General features: G+C 38.4%; 2 protein-coding genes across 2 annotated transcripts in view; one reads left to right on the forward strand and one right to left on the reverse strand.

Annotated features, from left to right (window-relative positions):
• ntrk2b (neurotrophic tyrosine kinase, receptor, type 2b) overlaps positions 1-9,217 on the forward strand; it is a 30,175-nt gene extending 20,958 nt beyond the window's left edge. The window contains exons 14-18 of the mRNA XM_047373163.1: positions 270-400; positions 493-665; positions 2,018-2,258; positions 3,909-4,067; positions 5,172-9,217. Of these exons, the coding sequence (XP_047229119.1) occupies positions 270-400; positions 493-665; positions 2,018-2,258; positions 3,909-4,067; positions 5,172-5,357 (890 nt within the window). The 3' untranslated portion in view covers positions 5,358-9,217. The remainder of the gene's footprint in view (positions 1-269; positions 401-492; positions 666-2,017; positions 2,259-3,908; positions 4,068-5,171) is intronic.
• Positions 9,218-11,251: 2,034 nt separating this feature from the next.
• On the reverse strand, positions 11,252-21,651 carry kcmf1 (potassium channel modulatory factor 1). The gene is made up of 7 exons (XM_047371691.1): positions 21,442-21,651; positions 18,656-18,823; positions 18,417-18,556; positions 15,652-15,753; positions 15,351-15,534; positions 13,986-14,280; positions 11,252-12,797 (listed from the first exon to the last, which is right to left on the reverse strand). The coding sequence occupies exons 1-7, from the start codon at positions 21,455-21,457 to the stop codon at positions 12,533-12,535; spliced, it is 1,170 nt and encodes a 389-aa protein (XP_047227647.1). The 5' UTR covers positions 21,458-21,651; the 3' UTR covers positions 11,252-12,532.
• Positions 21,652-22,750: the final 1,099 nt, after the last annotated feature.

Genomic DNA, 22,750 nt, shown 5'->3' on the forward strand with positions numbered 1-22,750 from the left:
TTACAGGATTTTAATAACAACAAAACTTTCCCTTTGGATTTTTCATCAAAACGATTTGTGCCCTATGAACACACTTTCATATATTTGGAAAGCAACAAAAGTGTTGTTGGATCTTATGCAAATTGAAAAAATAATTCAGCTGCAACAACGAGTCCGCTATAACCGGTTTGATCAAATTACAGTATAATGTTTAAATATTTATCTCAAAATATCTGCTAAAAATAAAGATACATGATCTTCTGTGTAATTTGATTCGTTCTGTGTTGAAGTTGTTCAGCACATCAAAAGGCACAACATTGTGCTGAAGCGGGAGCTGGGGGAAGGAGCCTTTGGGAAGGTATTTCTTGCCGAATGCTACAACCTGGTGCCAGACCATGAGAAGATCCATGTGGCCGTCAAGGTACAGATTAGGAAACCCCTCCTTCAAAAAAGTGGAGAACTGTTTTGATTTGATGTCCGTTTCTGTTGATCCTGCCTTTCCCTGTTTGTCAGACTCTGAAGGAGGCCACCGAAAGCGGTCGCACAGACTTCTACAGAGAGGCTGAGCTTCTCACCAACCTGCAACATGAGCACATCGTCACCTTCTATGGAGTGTGTGTGGAGAGCGACCCGCTCATCATGGTGTTTGAGTACATGAAACATGGAGACCTGAACAAGTTTCTCAGGTGGGATTCTTTTGCGATGAAATTACAGACAAAATCTTTAAAAGTAGAGCAATTTTGCTATTGAGTATTAACCTGAGAACCACCCCTCTCAACTATAGGATAAAGGCTCCGTAATTATATTAATCATCTGCATGGAGTTCCAAAACACTATGTTGATAAAATATCTTGGCTGGAAGAGGTAAAACCCTTAAAGGTTTTACACATGTTCTTTCCAAAGAAGAAAATGACAAGTGTGCATTCACAATTTTATGCAATAAATCACCATTTAAAGGTAAATGTAATCATGAATTAACTATGGATCATTTAAAAAAAACCTACAACTACCAGAATAAGATCATTCGCTTTAAAGGGCTCTATGATGTGTTCACATCTAAATAAACAGTTTCTTGATCATAACACTTCAGGATTATAAAAACACTGAAAAATCTCAGGAATATAATCAGTAGCATATGAGATTATTTTGAACTCAATCTCAAGTCATAGTGAAGGCCGTCTGCTAAGGACTTGGTCAAAAGATGGAGATGCGGGTGAAAGGTCAGATCCTAACTGATGCGGTCACTACACAATTATGGCAAGACTAGTATCTTTACTCACAAATTCCCATTTTATACATTGTGCAGTCATTTATTAGCATAAGAATAAAAGTGATCAATTGTGGGTTATGAAGGCTTTTTAATGCCTGCAAGCAGTAACCCTTCTGGTTCTTGTCATCACTATAAACTTGCTTAACCAGATATTCCTTCTCATCCAAGGAACAGTTCAATTCTTAAGCCACCATAAATCCACAATCTGCCACTTGTACATAGATTTAATCTTTGAACTGAGTCTCAAATTTCACTATTTAGGTGAACAAAGTCTCAAAACCTTTGTGCATCTTTAAATAAACATTGAACAAGTTCTTCAAAAAATAGAAACTAGAAACCTTTACTTGATTTAATGAAAATTCAATTGGGGGAATTTTTGAAGCTGCTGAAATGTCAGAGTATCCAACCTCAAAAATGTGACTACCATGGCTTCACATTTCTTTTACTATATTCCATCTTTAGTTGGGGAAATATTTGAAAAGAAATTCCAGGGTATATGAAGTTTTACAAGGCGAGGCGCTGTGTTTGTGTCTATCCCATCCAACTTTCTATATTTGTGATAAATGCCACACTTCTTCACATGATACGATTCGAATTTGACATTGATTTAGCATAGAAATGTAGTGTTACAAGGTACTGGAGGCAATAAGTAAACAGGATGGTTCATTTTTTTTGGAGCCTCCAAATAAAAAAAATCTCTCCTAAACAACAAAAGGCTGCTTTTTTAATGCTGACATCTGTGAAATATGCAATGGTTTCTGGGTGCAGGTCCCACGGCCCTGATGCAGTTCTAATGGCAGACGGTCAGCACAGTATCCTGGTGGAGCTCACCCAGTCTCAAATGCTGCACATTGCCCAACAGATTGCTGCTGGCATGGTCTACCTGGCATCCCAGCATTTTGTCCACAGAGACTTGGCAACAAGGAACTGCCTGGTGGGGGAAAACCTGCTGGTCAAGATAGGGGACTTTGGCATGTCAAGAGATGTTTACAGCACAGACTACTATAGGGTGAGTAACCTAGAGCTGTTTCCTCTTCATCTTTCTACGTGAGCCCTCATTAATTGCTACTGCTAATGAACATCCTTGTAATCTGCTAATAATATACATATTAACACATAAACAAGAGGAGCTACAGATATTAATTTAATTCTCCAGCATTGGTGACATGAGTGTGTTGCAGCAAAAATAGCCATTTTTAGAATGCATATTGTATCTATTTTTAAAACCATTTAAATGCAAACTCTGCAATCTACATAAATGTACAGTTTCCATGGTTATAAGGATCAACAGTGCAAAAAACATGGACAGCATCAAAATAAACTACAAAGGAATAAACTGTAATCATCCTGGTATGTGCATGAGAAAGCTAGCTCCATTTATGGACATAATAAAACAGATAAGAGTGAAAGAAAGATGTATACATTTAGCATCTCTGTTTTGTCTCGGATCTTAACTTGAATCACATAGCGCCCTCTGCTGGAGTCAGAAATGTAAAACACTTGCACAGAAAAACAAACCTGTCACCGCAATCAGGGCCTTTCACCTTCCACTGATATTCAATAATTTTATTCAAATAAAACTGAATAAGAAGGTTGATGTTGGCAATTATTGGCAGTTATTCTTATTTCTCTTTACATATCTATTTAGAGATAGAGATAAATCTTTATTGTCTTTGTACTAGCATGGAGTGTGTATCAGTACAACCAAATGGTTCCACATACACACCTAAGCTGTTTCACCTTTTCACCATGCAGCCTGAACTCGTTCTCCTTTAGCTTACCCAAATAACTTCTCTTTCTAACTGCCAACCAATGGGATTTTTTCTCCTCTTCCCTCTAGAGTTGATTGGAATGATGGTGATAGTAAAGGCTTTACTGTAGGTGCATGCATGGTGCGGCTAACTGAAAGGATTGGGTTTGTTGCAAGCATATCTGCAATCATTTTAAATGAGTGGTGCAGATCATTGGTGAGACTTCTAAATCCCAATCTTAATGGAAGGGCAAAAGCAAATATTTTTTTGGAATAGCTTGACTTTAAATGATCGCTGAAGATTTTTGATAATCAACTGAAATCACAGTCTGCCTAATTGCTCCTATGTGTTTTATTGATGCCAGGTTTTCCTGAAGTCCAACGAATCTGAGTAAGAAAAAAACTGAAAAATAGAAAAGAAAAAACAAGGATAATACAAAATGAGGTTCTCTTTGATTAGTAAACTTTGGCTTTATGTCAAGTGAGGCATTGAAGCTTGTATATGGAAAGGCATATTTCACCTTGATTAAATGCTTACTTACAACAAAATTACAAAAAAATAGAAAAAAACTGATTTGGATATGTTCTGTAAGTGAGTTTCACTGACATCAGTTTCTAACTTGTAGCATTCATCCAAACATCATTACTGTAATGAATATGGGAATCTTTGTAAGATTGTTGTAGTAGATTGTATTTGATTAAGCTTGATGAGGCCGGTAATTAATTTAATACATTATATGTTTTGATCTGGATTTTCACAACAGCAGAAAATCAAGGAATTTTTAGAAATATCCATCAACAGTCACAGTCCCCCACTATATAAGTAAGAGGAGATGGTGTAACCAGCAACTGAAACCCTTTTATCTGACCTGAGGAGGCTTGCTAATGGAGGCTGCTCCATCTCTCCAGGTGGGTGGTCACACGATGCTGCCGATCCGCTGGATGCCCCCGGAGAGCATCATGTATCGGAGGTTCACCACAGAGAGTGACGTGTGGAGTCTAGGTGTGGTGCTGTGGGAGATCTTCACCTACGGCAAGCAGCCCTGGTACCAGCTCTCCAATAATGAGGTCAGTTACATGACGTTTAAACCTGCAGAAACATTCCAAGCTTTGATTTGCTGCAAGACTCTATTGAATGCATTATGGAAAATGTAGTATTTATTGTTGCAGGAGGTTGACAGCTACTAGAAACCAAACATTTAATGTTTATGTTTTTATTCTAACAAATTAATTCATTTGACTATTTATACTTTCTATAGTCCCACAGTTTAGGAGCAAGAAGGTAATACAATTTGTAGTTTGTTCCTCTGTGTATCCTACATATTACATAGAGCTTTAAAAGAGCTAGATGTAATTGCTCAGCATGATTGCTCTGTACTTTATGACAATTTTCCTGATTTAGATACATTTCAGAAGAGATTGGGTCTAAAAGATGGTTAGCACCTGCCTTAAACACTTTGTACTGGTAGAGAAAATGTGAACAGCATAAACTTGATCTGGAACAAGACCTCAGACGTTTACTGTAGTTGTGTGTTGTGTTTTTTTGTGTCCAAAACAATTTCTGATCCATCAAAATGTGTCTCTAAATGCTGTCTTGCAAAAACAGGATGATACTTTTCATGTTTATACTTCATATGTCTGTGTCCATTCACAGGAACATAGCTTGTATAGTTAGGGGCAGTTAAAAGCTATATAATAAATTGAAACTTATAAAAACAGAAAATTCCGCCATTGGATTTTGAATGAATTAAACATGTTTTGAATAAAATCTAAACCCACCATACATTGTTGTAAGGACATTGTTGTCTATTTTATTAGGACTTTGTGTGATAGACTCGCACAGAATATTGTAAATGTTAAGTGGAAGGAAAAAAATAAATGGTTTTAAAAAATATTTTACGAAAGAAAGTATACTTTGCATTTGAGTTTAGCCCCTTTTATGAGTGAGCTTGATCTATTTTGCAAAGAAGAATTGGCAGAAATTTCAGTCAGATGTGCAAAGGTGATGGAGACATATCCATAAATCAGCAAAATGCAGCTCTTAAAATCACTGCAGAGCTTACAAGACAATTTTTTATGAGCCTGGTTGTTTAGATGTTTCACATAAAAATATATTCTATTTTATGAATGGATGAAATCTGACGCAATATAATGTCCGGCTGTGTACTGCAGGTGATTGAGTGCATCACACAGGGCCGAGTCCTGCAGCGGCCCCGTACCTGTCCTAAGGAAGTATACGACCTGATGCTGGGCTGCTGGCAGAGGGAGCCCTACATGAGGCTGAACATCAAGGAAATCCACAGCATGCTCCAGAGCTTGGCCAAGGCCTCGCCTGTGTACCTGGATATATTGGGCTGATCCACCAGCGCCTCCGTATGTAGTTTGTGTGCATGTGTGCTTCGTATGTGGACGGGTGTTTGGTTGCTTGAGAGCACATTGTGAGGGAGAGAGAGGGAAGGAAGTGAAGGTGGTGTGATTACATCTATGTACAGAATCTGGTTGTAAAGGTGACTGTAAAATGCAAACTGTCCCTGTCCTGATTCCATGAAAAGGAGCCTTAAAGCTTGAGTTTTGCTGTTGTTTTCTTATTAATTTGCAGATTATCATAGGCATGTTTCAGAGAATGACATGAAAATACATACAGGATTATGTCACTATGCTCAAAATACAGGTCTAAAAAAACTAAGATGAGTAGACAGGTCATTCTGCATCATGTGAATACATCAGCAGTGTTTCATATTTCCTGGGAGTAAAAAAAAAGGCAAAAAGCAGGAACACTCATTGAGTGAGAATATATGGAAACATCTATGTAGATAAGAGCTTCTTAATTTCAGTTGATTTAAATCTGGTATTTAAGTCATGTACATGTAAAAACATTTTACACACAAGCAAAAAACAAGAAAAGATCAATTCAAAGTTGTGAAATAAAAGGGAATATATTTTACATCCTTAATTTAAAAAGTGGCATATTTTGTGAATCTGTTCATATTTTACACTAATCAAAAAAATAATATAATACGGTGGTGGGAAACAGTTGTTCAGGCTTTGTTTTAATCAGAAGAGCTACCCGGAGCATAGAGTGTGAACTTGGGAGCACTGGTTGTTTTGTTTTACATTTGTATGTCATTCACCTGCAGTGCCATTGAGTAAAAAAACTAAAAGCTTTGTTGTTTTGTGGCTCATCTAATGATGTTACAGAGCCAGATTTCAAACCTTATGGGCTCTTATAGAACTGATGGAGGTATGGCCTTAATGGGCTTTCTGAGGCTACTTAAAGATACAGAGATTTTCAGCATTTTCAGCACTTTTTTTTAATCTTTGCTTTGCATTAACATGTTTTGATGCTCATATCTTTAGTTTTATACCCAGTGGCTCGAGAGATATTCCTTACCCCTTGAATTTTTTTTTTCACATTTTGATAATTATAACAAACTTTAATTTTATATGTTAAACCACTACAAAGTAATGCATACACATACATCAAATAAAAGTAAAAAAAAAAAAGCGTGGTGTGTATTTCCATTCCATCCTATTTACTTTAAAAGCAAAAATATAGGTTAAAGTTTACATGTAAAACATTATATTTCCAAGAAAGCATCACCTTGAACACACGATTTCCACAGTGAGAAAAGGTGGTGGCAGTATCATGCTGTGGTAATGCCTTTTTTTCAGCAGGGAAAAAGATGTCGATGGGAAGATGGATGGAACTAAATACAGAGTGATCCTGGAAGAAGACCTGGAAAAGGCTGCAAAAGACTGGAAATGGAGCTACTATGGAATGATTTAGATCAAAGCATTTTCACCATAAAACATCTGGTTATATTATATAAACAATATTATATATTACCCTGTTTTAGCTCCATCCATCTTCCCATTAACCCTGACCAGCTTGCTTGTCCCAGTTAAAGTGAAACATCCCCACAGCATTATGCTGCCACCACTATGTTCTACTGTGCAGATGGTGTGTTTAGGGGGATGTAATGTGCAGTGTTCTGCCACATTTAGTGTTTCTCATACTGGTCAAAAGGTTCCATTGTGGTTACATCTGACCAGAGCACCTCCTTTTACATCTTTTATGTGTCCTCTACATGGCATGGGCCAAACTCCAAATGAGGCTTTCTTTCAACAAGAGCTTTTCGTTACTACTCTTTTATAAAAGGCCAGGTTTCTTCAGTGCATGAGTGATAGTTGTCCTGTTGAAAGATTCTTACAACTGAGTTATGGATCGATGCTGCTCCTCCAGAGCTACCATGGGCCTCTTGGCTGCTTCTCTGATTAATGCTCTCCTTACCCAGCCTGTCAGTCTAGGTGGGCGACAATGTCTTCGTAGGTGTGGTAGGTTTTTGTATGATGGCTGTGTAATATATATTAAGAACTTAAGGGTTTCATTTTTTTGCGCTGCTTTAAACTAGTTCACAACATCAACTATAATCTGTCTGATGTGTTCGTTGGTCTTCACGCTGTTCATTGATTGATATTCTCAAACAAACATCTGAGGCCTTCACAGAACTGCTGATTTAATGCTGAGGGTACATTACACCCCGTTTAGGTCTTTTTACCAATAGATGATCTCTGAAAAAAAATTGCACAGGACTTTATCTAGGGACATCAAAACAAATGTATTCCACTCTTTTTAGATTTGTGAAAAAAACTTTAAGAACCTGTGTATCACCTTTCTTCCACTTCACAATTATGTACTACTTTATGTTAGCTCTATCACATAAAATACCAGTACAATTATTTAAAGTCTGTTGTTGTAACATGTCAAAATGTGGAAAGACTAAAGGGGTGTGAATACTTTTACAAGGCATTGTAAAATATAATGCTGCTAAACTGCAGTAGAAAGAGTCAATTAACATCTGATTGCCCTTAATGTAATGTTAGGGTGCTTTCATCTTCACTTGTTGTCCCACCTCATCAAACTAACCAATGGGTTTTTTTTTTTATATGTAAAGGAGTCAGGCAATGAGTTTTGTTTGTCAGGTGCACTTTGTAGCATTTTTGTAACCCCCCCACCCCCTCCCAAATGCACAACCTAAGCAGCTGCCCTCATCACTGAACCCTTTGTGTCAAGCTCAGCTGTACCCTTCAGCCTGGCCAAGCTGAAGCAAGTTTAAACCTGGGAAAAAAACAAGCATTTTTTTTGTGTGCGTCTCACTATGTTTTTTATACACTGTTCTGTATGATAGTCCTGTGTGGGCTGTATATAAATTGCTGTCCATCCTGTACAGTTCTGACAACTGTCTATATTATTAGTAGGCAACGTTTAATAGTATACTCTGTTCCAAGCAGGTATGTCAAAACTGTGTGACACCTATTGAAGACAATGTGTTATGGGCCACTGGCAATACATACAAAATGTAAATATGATTTTATTTGTGCTGCGTTGTATGATTTCCTTGTGCTCGTTCATAATACCAGTGAGACTACAATCCTCCTCCTTTGGCGACTTTTGATCTGCAGAGGACGTTGTTTGAACAATGTGTTTCATTTTTCTCTCTGAAAAAGAAAAAAAAATGATTTCCTCTTTTCCTTTCTACTGTGATGGAGAGCTCATACAGAGGCGATCTGAGATGCTGTCTGTCTGTAGGAGGACCACAGACTCTAGATACCCGGATTTCTTCTTGCCAGCAGGCGTCCCAGTTGATATGTGGCCGATGGAGGCGGGTGAGGTGGTGATCTACAGATCTCCTCCTGTCCAGTCCCACAACCCTGACCAACCTCTGACTGACTGTAGCCTAATTTGATCCTCTTTCAGATGAATAACTGTGACTTTGCATCATGAATAGTATATTATTTTGAATGTAATCTAGATGGGTGGGGATGTTTTTTGAATGTAATCTATCTTGGGGGGTGGGAGTGTCAATGATCTTTTTTGTAAATATATGGTAAAAGAAGAAAAAAAAGAACAGTTTTCATTCCTGTGAAGATAACAAATTTTACTCATGAAATACATGGAGTGTGTTCATGTTTTTGGGTGTGACTGTGTGTGTATTTGCACATAGGACTGAATGCACGTGTGGGTATATGTGTGTGTGCGTGCATGTGTGTGTGTATGTGTGAGTGGCGCGCTCCTGGCAGATTTGATCCTGCTTTAATCAGCCAGTTCTATCAATCAATTCAATGCTTTGTGCATCATGTGAGTAGCTTATCCACAATTACTGGAAATGTTTCTTGTGATACTGTGCATTTAATAAAGGTGATATGTCTTACAGTAAGCCCTTTGTCCTTCATCAAGGATGTTTTAAGAAGTTTTACACACAAAACCTGGCTGGTTCATGATAAAGAGCTGTTTAATTCCCACATCACACCTAGCATGTAAATTCATAACATTCATTATGAATTTATCACAGATTTTTGTTTTACATATATGATTTCAGCAAAACTCAAAAACTGGAAGGAGGTAAAGAAGGAATGATTACATAGAAGGAAAGGGAAGCAGGGAGGCACACAAGAAAAGAAGGAACAAAGGTCACAAGGAAAGAAATAAAGATAGAAGGACACAAGGATGAATGAAGGCAGAACACAATGAAGGAAGGAAGGGAGGAAGAACACAAAGAAGGAAAGGAGGACACAAGGAAGGAAGGACACAAAGAAGGGAGGGAGAACATAAGGAAGGAAGGACAGAGATGGAAAGGAGAACACAAGGCAAAAAGGAAAACTGGATGATGGTCAACTTTGTTTGCTTTGTCATCCTTTTTAAAAAAAAAAGAAAACGGATGGATGGATATTCAATTATATGCCTAAATGTTTTAATGACATAAGGTCAAGAGGAACCTCTACAGAACTGTTCAAACCATAAAGTTAGCATAAAACCCCTCTTCATAAGTCCTGTGGTCACAACATGGTTCCCATCAGCCTCTTCTCGCTATAATGTGCTTTCAAGCACATAGACAAAGTTTGAAATAGTCTGGTTCAGAGCCTTTACTTATATATTAATATAAATTTTTTTCACAATTTAACATGGTGTTTTACAGTACTGACCCTGCAATTTAAAGTAAATCCCCACACTGACAAACTAAAGTCTCCTCAAGTGGGGCTGAAACTCAATCTGTGTTGTTTTTTGGTGCAGGGCTCCTGAATAGTGCCAGCTGCCCCAAGTGTCATAAAGGTTATCCAGTGGACACCATTTGTTTCTAACAATAACTGCAGAGGAGTGACAAGGACAGTTGGTTCACAGGCCCTGACACACAAGGGCAAAGCAGCTACAGCATACTGTAGTTTTATATATGCCTCCTTTTGGTTTTACAGTGTTACACCTTGGTTAATATTGACTGTGGTGTTATGTAATATTCTAATTTTCACAACATTTTGGGCTTTCATTATCTACAAGCCATAATTATCAGAATTACAGTAAATAAAGACTTGAAATATTTCACCTTATGTGTTATCTATACAAATACCACTTTCTGAAATGAGTGAAAAAAAATATTGAACTTTGTCCAATATATTTTAATTTTGAGATGTACAAAACAAGTGTTTTGGGGGAAGATTCTCAAGGTATGAACTGCTGCTCCTGTAGAGTCAGTCCTCCAAGATGTATCGCCGATATGGGCAACAACTGCAGCAGTTATTGTGTTAAGCAACTCCTGAACCAAAGACAATGTCAGAATCGTCTTACCTGGGCTAAACTGAAAAAGTAATGGTATGTTCCTCAGTGGTCCAAAGTTTGCTTTTCAGATGAAGTTAGTTTTGCATTTCATGTAGATGTCAAGTTTGGATGAAGAGGCAAAGGCTGATCACCTCTATGCCACACTGCATTGATGCAGTATTTAATGCAGAAGATGGAAATCCTGTTCAGGAAGTCTCTGTAATAAATTATTTCTTCTTGGTCTCATGTGATATTGTAATTTTCTGCAAAAATTCATTTTCTTTTCATTTACTGTAAGTCAAAAATAATCAAAAAGTAAAAGAAATAAGCACCTGAAAGATCTGTTTTAGTCATTACAAGTCACTTTTTAACTTGAATTGTTGAAATAATTTTCAATGATTATGAACCTGTAATGGGCTAAGATTTTTTTTAAAGTGGCATTTTTAACTATTTTCTTTTCGAAATTGGAACGGCTCAAGCTTCACTTCACTATCCTGTCATAGAACACACAAGATCTTTGAGTAACAAATATTTTAAATACATACCTATTTAAAAAAAGATTGGTGTCAGAACAGCCAACAAGTCCATCCCCAAGATCAGCAATTTTAACACATTACCTTTGACAAAATGAATATGAAATAATAAGACAATGTGCAAAGTGTGGAGGTTTTCACTTCCATCAAAAGATGTGTGCCATATTTATTGTAATCTAAATTTACATTTAAAAAAAGTCTGCTCATGTCATAGAATCATTATGAAAGTTAACGCAAAAACAATCCATGTACATTTCTTTACACAGAGGGTAAAAGTAGAGGCATGAAGGTGGCATGAACCATGTCAAGGCTCAAACAAATCATAAAACAGGTATAAATAAATAGAAAGTGCTAGCTTTAACAGAAAAAGAGTTTTAAAGTTAGAGGGGGAAGGAAAAACCAAACAAATTAAGCTCCAGTGAGTCAAGCCTTTGAAAGCACGTGGTCCGACACGAGCAGAGTGTGGAGGAGCACCGGATCGATTTGTTTATAAATTAAAAACTAGACTGTGCTTTAAAATCTTCAAACTAAAGATTAGCATCTAGAGGCAAAGCTCTTTTCTTACATTCTTAGCTTTCGTGTCTGCAGCTGTAATACAGAGAAGTCAAACAGGATTCTCAAATCGCAGCGTTTTCTTCAGATTCCAGTTGTTTCTCTTCATTTTAAAAACTCAATGAAAAACCTAACAAGACATACCGTTAAAGAGTCTGATGTCTGCATGTCAGTTTATATGCTACTAAATTTTCAACACTTAAGCTATATTTGATGTAACCATTTGAAAGAGATAAAAGCTTTGGGATATCTTTAAAGAAAACAAATAATAAAAACTACAAAATTTCAATGACTGGGTCATTAAAGGTCATGCACGCTGCAAATAACTGCATGCGGTAAGTTATGGTAACCCATTCAAACATGTTTTATTTATTAATGATCATTAACACACACAGCAGCTTCATTAGAGGGGCTTGTGTTGCTTCATTAGAGGGGCTTGTGTTCGTTTGACTTCTGAATGTGGAGTATTTATAAGGAGGGCCCTTTTTATGTCACAGGAAGCAAAGCTGCCTGCAACACTTACCTGATAAAAGAAAAGTTAAGTGAATTGATTATCAACTTCATATATATTTTATATATATATATATATATTTATATAAAGCTCTTCTCTTGCTTCCTTCCCCATATGAACATTTTATTCCAATTGATCTCTTTACGTTTTGTTTACAATGTAACAAGTTACGGTGACGGGCCTTGAATTACAATCACCAAAAACAAACTGAGAAGACAGAGAGGAGAGAGATAGAGTGAGAGAGAAAGAGAAAGAGAAGGGCGGGGCCAGGGAGGACCGCGGCTGTCTGATGTCCCTTCACTGACAATTGCAGCACAGAGGACACAGTCTGTTTGATGCCCGGACATCAAAGAGGAGGCGGCGGAGGCTCCCTCCCCGAAGAGCTGCTCTCTCTGAGCTGCAGGTTCTCCAGAGCCACGTCTAAAGGCATGATGTCCACGCAGCCCATGGCTCCGAAGTCGGCGAAGTCTCGGCGCTCATCCTCGTCGGAGGAGGAGCTCTCCTCGTGCATTAGCGTGGACAGAAGCAGCTCCTGGACAAACAAGCTGCGGTCAGCTCGCTCTCCTTCTAGGAACTGGCGCTCTGCTTCGGACATCTTGGGTTCATTCAACCTGGAAGAATAAAAAAAAAAAAAAAAAGAGATAATTAACAGTTTAAGTCATTACTTTTCTACAAAGTTGTCAAGTTACAGAAAAAAGGGATGTTTTCATACCTTACGCAGGTGTTTCTATGTCTTTTAAGTGTTTTTCCCTTGGATTTTGGTCTTGGGGGTGTGTATACATATGTGCTTTATTTGAACTGTGTGCCTGAAACGAGCGCATAAGGCGCCAGTTAAAATAAGAGTTATGGCCTATACGAGCTTCCATACCAGGGCATAAATCCCCACAGCTGATTTCTCTATTTCTCTTTGCATGAGCGGTCCCCAGGATTAGTTACAAACTAAATAAAAAAAAAATATTTTACTTGACTCTCTGATGAAGGTAACTAGTAACTAAACAAGCCCATAAAGCTCACAACATCTGTACAACAGGTGCAGTCGACTCTTTCTTGGAATTTTATGTGATAAATATACAAAAGGCAGCATATTATTGTGAGTAGAGGGAATAGAATACATGGTTTTCAAAACTGTTTATAAAAATAACCTGAAATGCTTAAAATGCTTTTGTATTGAGCCCTCATTGCACTAAAGAAATATCTAGTGCAACCAATAAGTCATCATTGTTCTGTGAAGAAGGATAACTATTAGTCATGCACTCCAACAAACCGGAAGCTCAAGGAAGAGTGGCCATAAGAAGTCCTGTTTTCAGTTTAACACAAGCCAGGTGGCAGAAGATGCTCTGCTGAGATGAAACCAAACCGAACTTCTTGGACATAAAAACTAACACTGCACATCGCCCAAAACATACCACCCTCACAGTAAAACATGGTGCATCATGCTTGAGGGCATGCTTTTCTTCATCAGGGTCACAAAAGGTGGTCAGAGTTAATGGAAAGCTTTGTGGAAATAAATACGGAGCGGAAGAAGGTTTAGATCAAAGCTAAGTCACGGGTTAGAATGGCCTAGTCAAAGTCCAGATTTAAATCCAGTTGAGAACCATGTCCTACTTTGTTTTGGTCCATCACAGAAAATCCCAAAAAACAACACAGACGTTCAAGGGCTATGAACAGTAAATGTTGACTCAGTCTATACCAAAGTAGAAAAACCAGAAAAAGCCCAAGATGAACAAGCTAAATGTACCAGTGAGTCCTCAGATCTATTGTCTTTGCCTGGATATGTATGACTGACTGGCCACACTCACCGTGCTAATAGAAACTGGGAGCTTTGCGAGGAGGAAGAGGGATTGCTTTCCCCCACAGTGTTGGTGTTGGCAGTGGACGAGCTAGGTGGAGGGACAGAGTTGCCCGCGTTGTTGGGATTGTTGCCACGCCGTGTTGCGTGGCGGCCCGCCTCTACTTGCTGTCGGGCTGCCTGGGCCTGCTGCCGCTCCAGCTGCAGCTGCATCTGGAGCTGCTGGAGCTGGGAGGCGGAAGGGCCCGACGAGTTTATCTGCCCGCCCGTAGCCCGCCGCACGCCTGACAGTTGAGACAACAACTCTGCAGGAGACACAACACAGCTTTTAGTCTTCTCTTGCTATAACCACATTTTTAAACGCAGTAGTTCTTAAAGTGGTGTTTAAAGGTTTTCTTTAGATACAAGATTCATTTTCAGTCCACTCGTATGTGGCCTACTTCAAACCAAGTTTTTGTTTATTGCTAAATAATATAAGGAACTATGAATCATTCAGGTACAAAAAAAGGATGCCTACCTAAAAATGATTAGTATTATTTAAAATGTAATGTTCAGGCCCTTTCTTATAAGAAAGGAAACACAATGTCTCCCATTTGGACAAATGGATGGCTGCACAAATGAATTAACAGAGGAATGGCTGTAAGGACACATGAATGGAGAAATGGACACACAGCTAGATGGCCAAACAGAAGCCTGGACAGATTAAAAAAAACAAACAGATGAACTGACAGATGGAGAGTTGGAAGGACAGACGTACAATCCAGCATCTGGATGCACGAAATGACAAATGGATGGACAACCTGACTGATAGATGGGCAGATGAATGGATACTACCTGTAGAGAATGAGATGGGGGTAAAATCTGGAAATACATTTATTTTCTACTCATGAAAACTTGTAGCAACCCTATAATTTTTATTTTGGTGGTTAAAAATTCTCTTTTAGACCCGTGTTTCTTTTAGATTATCCAACTTTAACAATTTTGGCAAGCATGTTATATTTTATTGTTCACTACACCTGTACATGTACTGTACCATACATGTTTAGCAAGCTAACAGTGTAGAGGCCTACATGTTCTGCTCATGAGGGACAACAACATAAACAAAGTATAGTATGCATATTAGGTTGGTGAGTTACGGTATTTAATAAAAGTGAGTACACCCCTCACATTTTTGTAAATATTTCATTATATCTTTTCATGGGACAACACTGGAGAGATGACACTTTGAGACAATGTAAAGTAATATGCAGGAGGAGTATTTCTTTCTTTAGTTACATTTTGTTAAAAGTAACATTCAGGTTTTAATGGTGGCAGATAAGACAGGAGGATCCAACTCTGTGTGGAGCATTACTCCTGGTATGAACCTGACTCTCACCTGCAATTGGGTCCATTGTCTCTCTGTTACTGGGGGTGTAAGTGGAGCTTTGTGATGAGGAGGATGAAAGTCCCCCTGTTGAGCCGCTAGTAAAGTGCATATTAGTCCGCCGAGCTCTGGGGCCGCCGAGTCCTCTTCCTGGGTGGAACATCCTGCGTACATGCCGTACACTGCTGGACTCATCGTAAACACGGACCGTTAAGGTGAAACCCTCTCACAGTGTATGCTGTAAACATAAATTACTTTAATCAGATCAATGAGCATGCCAAAAGATGGTGATGTGCTGAGGCAAAAAGGATATTAAATCTCTTGGCGCTCTGTGCTCAAGGGTGAGGTGAGCCGTAAAGTCATCCGTCACGTGGTTCGGATCGCCTCCTGGCAAGGCAGCACAGATTGGGCATATCTGAAATGGGAGCAAGTGAAAAGGCTCCTTTAAAGACACCATAGAACACGAGCAAATGCATGTTTAAGTGTAATTGGTGCAAAACAATGAGGTCATCTATGCCCAAAATGCAACAAATCGACCAAGGTCAAATGAGATCATTCCAGGTAATTTTTCATCCAACTACAAACAGAACATGCAAACAAACTCTAGGCCCCCACCTTCAGTCATGGTCATGGTAAACTTTCATATCTAAACATTTAACTTCCTTGTAAAGTCTATTAAGCACTGCACACACAACATATAAATGCATGTTTATCTGACCACGGAGTTGCCAAATCCCTTTCACATAAAGCTGTCCTTTCTAACCATATTTGTGCACCGTTTTTCAGTTCAGGTTGCATTTCTGTCTGACATCCCAATAAGATACCAAACATATCAAATGAAAACTAAGTAACCAATAAAGTGTGCCATGGACATTTAAAGCAGCTTTTTTAATGTTTGACCTTTGGCAATAAACGGAAAAAAAGGAGATCATGTATGTGGCTGTAAACAGAAGGACAGCAACGTTATTGAGCATTAATAATTTAATCTACTGTACTGATACTTAACAAGATCTTTTCTGTTATCTGCCAAATACAGTCACCAAATCTAAAAAACATTTAAAAACAGATTTTAGTTCCAGATTTACTTACAAAAACTACAAATGTGAATCAATCTACATAAAAAGTCTGAATGATACTAGTACCCAGCTGCTTCTTAGCACAAAACTTAAATAATTTTAAATAAAAAAACCAACATCAGTGCAGCAGCTTGGAACAGGATGGTGCGAAGGCATTTTTAAACATGAGATAAAGGTCCATCCCTGATGGAAACTGAGGAGGGAAGGTATAAAATGTCTCAAAGTCGTTACTACATTAAAGACTCTGTCATGCAGGCTTTAACTATTGGTTCCTAAATGTTTTTTCTTTGGAAATTAACTACACTGCCATTTTTTGTGTGCATTTGTCTTTTTGGGGCCCCTAAACTGGGCCTTTAGTAGATAACATCCCCTGACCTTGGCTCTGGTTCCTGCAGTGGAAATGTAATCAGAAAGAAAACTACCCCAGAAAACATCCCTGGTTCCTTCAGTGGAAACACACCTTTCTATTAGCTTGGATATGGCAGACAAATTGGAGTTGTGCTCCATTTCAAGCTCCCACATCAAAACTTTGACAAAGTAACATTACGGGCACCATAGATTAACAAAGGTTATATACAGAGAGAGTTATCATCTTTAAATAACCCATGATCCATCTGACCACAGGACACACAAACAAAAACTCTTCTCATATTATCCCATACATTTACAAATGACTGTCTGCAATACATAAAAATCTACAAAAATACCTAAAGATATACATAAATCCAAATGCTTTACTAATATCTAGTATCACACAGACAAATCATAATAAGTCATAAATACCAATTCAAAATGGCAAACACTATCTATCACAAACAATAAAATCTGGGAAAAAAAGCTTAATAATATAAGCTAAATAAAACCGGTACCTCTTAAGAGTATCACTATTGTATTAACATCCCCACATTAGATTCTTATTCATTCAAATAAACAAATTATGTTGTTTTTTTTTGGGAATATGACTGTCAGAACAAAGTTTAAAAAGTAAAAAAATGATGCTTATTTGTCTGATTATTCCTTGAGCTTAGTCTCTTGTAGCAGTTCTCACCTAAATGAACAGCGTGTGACAAGCAGTGTTATCATGATACCTTTCTCCCCAGGCACATCGATGTGGTTTAGACTGGCCCGGCACCTTCTGATATTTGCTACTTGTCTCTTACTTTGAGAGTGACGCCCGGATGAATGAGAAACACAGAAGGGAGGATACCAAAAGCATGTCTGCTTCACAGGCATCTTTACGACTAAACTAAAGTGACAAAAATGTCTGAATTTTAAACTGTGTGTATGAATGTTGTAGTTCCTGTACAGCTTACTGTAGTGAAACCGATGCAATATGGTGATGGTGTTCCTCAGGATTAGTGCCGAATGTTTTGGTGGCATACTGGAAAAAGGCACCACTATAAAGACCATTTGTGCAAGTTAGATGACCACCTTTTTATGTGACGGCAACAGGTTTTCTTTTCCACGAATGATTCAAAGTCAACATTACCCCAGGGCTCCTGCTCTTTTTTAATGCAAAAATTGCTTTCCAGAGCTCCCAGTCATTTATACAGTCGCCTATGTAACACTAAAGTTCACTGCAAATTTATGGCAAATACTTCAGCAGTGGTCAGACTTTAAAAATATAATCTGCAAAAACAAACTGGGGTAGGAAAATAAGGACACAGAGAGGAAAGGACAGAAGGAGTGAAGGGAGGTAGGACAAGTAATGAAGAAGAAAGAGCAGACAGATGGATGGAAGATTACAGAACTATTGATAAAACCCCTTAAAAAGATTACAAGAAAGTCTGAATCATTAGAAGCAAAACCATGAGAGAAATCCAAGTGGCTCTCGATGTCTAGAAGACATTTCAGCTTCACCAAAGACAGCCAAGTCACAAAGTAACAAAAACACGACAAAACAATCCTCCCTTATTGAATGACCTCAATATCCAGCAAATCGGTGGCAGACAGAAAACAGCGTTAATGCTTGACCTGCTAAATAAAATGCTCAGGTACTCACCACCTCTGTGGACGTCTCCGAATGCTCTGAGGTGACATGCTCCTGTAGGGATGTCTCCGTGAAGCCCATCTTTCCACAATAAGGACACGTGAACGACTGAGGCTGTTCCACTGAAAACGTATCCCCTCCATAATACAAATCTGCAACAAAACATCGATTATTAGTGACGGCCAGAGAAATAAACATAACATCTGCGTTGGCTCAATAGGCAACTCAAGTTTCTCTTAATAGGTCCTTACCATAGTCTACTCTGGTTAATATACACTGCATGGGGTGCTCTGTGGTGTGTCGTGTGGTAGTGGCTCCGCTCTCGTAGCACGATGCGCACAGGTCGTAGTCGTAGCAAATTAGACACTTGAATCGCCTTCCTCTAAAGTTGCCCTTTAAACATGCATCACAGCTCACACCTGCAAAAAGAACAACGGAAAAAAAAAAAGCAGAAAAGGTTTAAGTCAGACTTGTTGTGCTGACAATGATGTTAGAAATTCCTTACAAAGGTGCCTGTGAGACGGGCGAGGAGAGGGCAATCTCTATTAAAGATCCAGTCTTACTTGCTGGAGCATGTGGGTGACGTAGAAATAAAGCACAAGTGCCAACGAGGAAGATCCCTGGCACCAGATTTACTCAACAAGTAACTGATAAATGTGACACAAACATCCAAGACGTGTTTTCACAACAACTTTCATTAATCATTTATAGAACGGCGCACACATGTTCTCAGTTATGGTGGTGCTGATAATTATAGATAGATCTGCTCAAAAATACGCACTCATAAAAACAGAAAGAAGGGTTGATGAGAGTGAGAGGCTGGAACGATTTCAAACTGCAAAAATCTTTCCATCATATCCTTCAGACGGTTATAAGTCCATTTAATGAGATGCCAGTGAAAGTGCCCGAGTGACCAGAATTTTTTCCGAAGCACTGATTAACGCAGAGCTATCAGTGGCTACACACTTCCAGTCAGATGGCTGAAAGAAGGCCAGAACATGTTTCTCTAGCTTATTAGAAAAATAAATTAGGTTATTTGGACAGGGTTACTGCAAGATTTAAGAACACAAATTACTGGACTTTTAAGTTCAATTAAGACCCTTACAATTACAAAATATAGCCTATAAGCAAGTAACTTTGTCAAACTAAATATGTGTTTCATCTCCGGTGTGTGTAGCCAGAATTTTACCACCTAGATGATGCAACTTCAAATGCCAATTTACAGTACAAAGTTACTGATAAAAGGATTTTTACAACTACTGAAATCACACACCAAATCTTATTAAATAACAAACATTTCCATAATTAAAGAGAAGATGGTAAATAATGTAACAAGGATGTTGTGATTTTAAGTGCCTAATTATACAATTACCTGGTTCCAGGTGCAGAATTCAAAGCTACCCGATGCCCTGAACCATGTGGCTTGTAATGTTGCTACAGGGTAATAAACCCCAAAACGACAACTACAAATCACATAACAAATGAATACCACCCACTTATTTTTCATAATGCCATTAACTCAATGTAATTTAATGCCTATTATCCAGTCCAATTTAGCTTTACTTATAATGCCCATTAAAACATCATACAGGATCATACGGCCATATATATTAAAAAGACCCCAAAATGAATGAATTAAAAAACAAAACAGGGGTAAGAGCAATCATACAAACCAAAAAAAAAAAGAACAGGTTTAACAACAAAACAGAGTAAAAATCAACATCTCAACTGGTGACAACGGCCCGAGCAAAGAGATGAGTTTTAAGAAGTGATTTAAAAACAGCATGAAGAGGCCTGTCTAATGTGCAGTGGTAGGTTTTTCCACATCTCAGGAGCTGCAATCGAAAAGGCAAAGGCCCCCCCCCCCCCCAAGCTTACCCTTGGTCTTTGGAGCACCGAGGAGCAGCTGATCAGCTGAACCGGGGAGAACCTTTGGGACCCTAGTTTCTACATATAAGGGTGGAGCAGCTCACATAGGTAGGATGTGGCAAGACAAATAAAATGATTTAAAAATTAATCCTAAAATGTCATAGTATGGAAATATGGGCAGAGTCAGGACTTTTAAAAGCCTAAAACTGAGTTTAAGAGTTTGTAAGACCTTGCATGAACTGTCTCAACTCAAATGAACAAGCTATACTTCTTAAGGTAACAAGGTTTCAAAACTACAGTTGACCTACTATGAGAACTGTGTTTATCAGGTTTGTTTGGGGAATAAAGTTTGGTAGTTAAATAAAAGGTGGTACCAGACATGTGTGGCTCTCTTTAGGATCAGCATAAAAGAACTGCACAGCCTTAAAAAAAATGTGCTCATAATAAATACCTTTTACATTGGTGGAAGACAACTGTGTCAAAATGTTTGAAGAAATAAATGTATCCCGACAAAACTGTTGTGCTCACGATTGTATTACTTTTCAACTTGAAAAAGGTGACTCACCAGTGATTCAACAGAAAAAAAAAAAACACCACTAACTCCAGCCAAAAATACTGTAAGTTCAGTCTGATTAGACTGGTTTATGATCAGAGGCCTTAGACTTTGTGTTTTTTTGGGTGACAGTGCACTAACATACAAAATTAGAAGAGCCTGAAACATAGTAGTTTCTGGTCTTTTCAACACGTAGAAGAAAGACTAACAGTTTTTAATGTGCATCTTAGTGTAAAACTGATTTGTGGTAGTATAAATGTTGGGAAGTCTTTAGCAAACCGAAGGCTTCTGACATTAGCATAGATTAGCTTACTCGCTAGCCCGGCTAATGTAAGGATATGTAGCACCTAGCCGCGGCTAGCTGCTAACTGCTGCTGTCTCATTGCGAGCAGGTTGAACGAGGTAACAACTGCTACTTTTACATGACAGGCACATGACCACCAACGCTGCTGACAGCAAATATAAAAAGTCAAGGGACAAGCTTGGAAGCCCGCCAAGGAAAGCGTAACCACCCCTCCTAACACGAAAAAGCACTTAACGAAGCTAGTCATGCAGCTAGCCTATCAGGTAAAGTAGTCCCCATCCCGGGCACTGTGGACCCGTTTATTAACTCACCCTCATGTCGGGACATCCTACAGATAACGACACAGCCCCTCCTCGGGCTCCCCAGCGCTCTCAGCGAGGAACGATACAGTTTTTGTGACTCTTAGCTGGTAAACCCTTCCAACCTCGTCTCTTTTTCGAGCAAGATGGATCCCCAGCAGCTTACAGTTTGTTCTGCTTCCCGTCCCAGAGTGTCACTTTATGGCCGAACGTTGCGAAGTGTGGACACTAGGAGGCGCTCTCTGATGTATGAGCTAAAGAGATATTTAGCCCTGGGCCTTGACTTGCAGAATCCTACATTACATGGTTAATGCAACGCAGAAGCTTGTTGTGTATTTCAATTGTAGTTTTAAAAAGAAAAGCGTTTTCTTTCTAATGTTCATCAGTAAAAATCAAAAGAATTAAGAAGAATTTGGGGAACTATGAAGTGTAGTCAGATAACGTTTACAGAAGACAAGGTAATTTAGCAATAAGCATAATTATCTGCTGGATCACCAAAAAATACAATAATATATAATAATATTTAATAATTAAAAATATCCATATCTATAAACTGAAATATAATGAAAAATTAATGTTAGTAATTCAGTTCTAGTTCAAATCGATGCATTGATTTATGACGTACAGAAGTGTTTTTTTCTGTTAATTTTGATGATTATAACTTATAGCTGATAAAACTTCAGTTTCTCAGAGACTTTGAATCTTGGATGACACAAATCACAAGTGGATTTTTAACACAGAAATTCTGACCTACTGAAAATATGTCAATGTACCATATTATAAACACTATATGGACTCAATACTTTATTAGGGTTTCTATTGCATGACTTAATGTGTTATTGCAGCAGAGCTTGGAGACAGACAGCCTGTGGTACTGATGAGGTAGTAAGAAAACCCAGTCTGGTTTAATGGCAGCCTTCAGCACAATTGCATTGTTGGGTCTGTTTTTATTTATTTATTATATCTTCCTTTTAAAAGTACTTCATCGATTACTTCTGGGATTATTTTCAGAGAATTTTGCTGGATCATAAAGCACATTGTTACCATGGTCATTAAAGCAGGAATAGGTACTTTTGGCAGTGTGGGAATGAACCAAGTCCTAGTCAAAAATTAAACCAGCATGTCCATAAAGTTTGTAATCAGAAATAAGCATAAAATGCTGTGAAAGTTTCTCGTACATGGCTGCACTGACTTTGGACTTGACAAAACACAACAGACCAACACCAGCAGATGATATGGCTCCCCAAATCATCACCGACTAGAAAATTCACACTGGACCTTCACAACTTGGGATTTTTTGCCACTTCACTCTTCCTCCAGA

Source organism: Girardinichthys multiradiatus, chromosome 8 (genome assembly GCF_021462225.1).
Source record: "Girardinichthys multiradiatus isolate DD_20200921_A chromosome 8, DD_fGirMul_XY1, whole genome shotgun sequence".
NCBI lineage: Eukaryota > Metazoa > Chordata > Actinopteri > Cyprinodontiformes > Goodeidae > Girardinichthys > Girardinichthys multiradiatus.

Coding starts and splice junctions, on each gene's coding strand:
- kcmf1 (XM_047371691.1), bottom strand. Junction 18,557..18,655: donor ATTAACCAGAGTAGACTATG/GTAAGGACCTAT, acceptor GTTTTGTTGCAG/ATTTGTATTATGGAGGGGAT. Junction 15,535..15,651: donor ACAGAGCGCCAAGAGATTTA/ATATCCTTTTTG, acceptor GTCCGTGTTTAC/GATGAGTCCAGCAGTGTACG.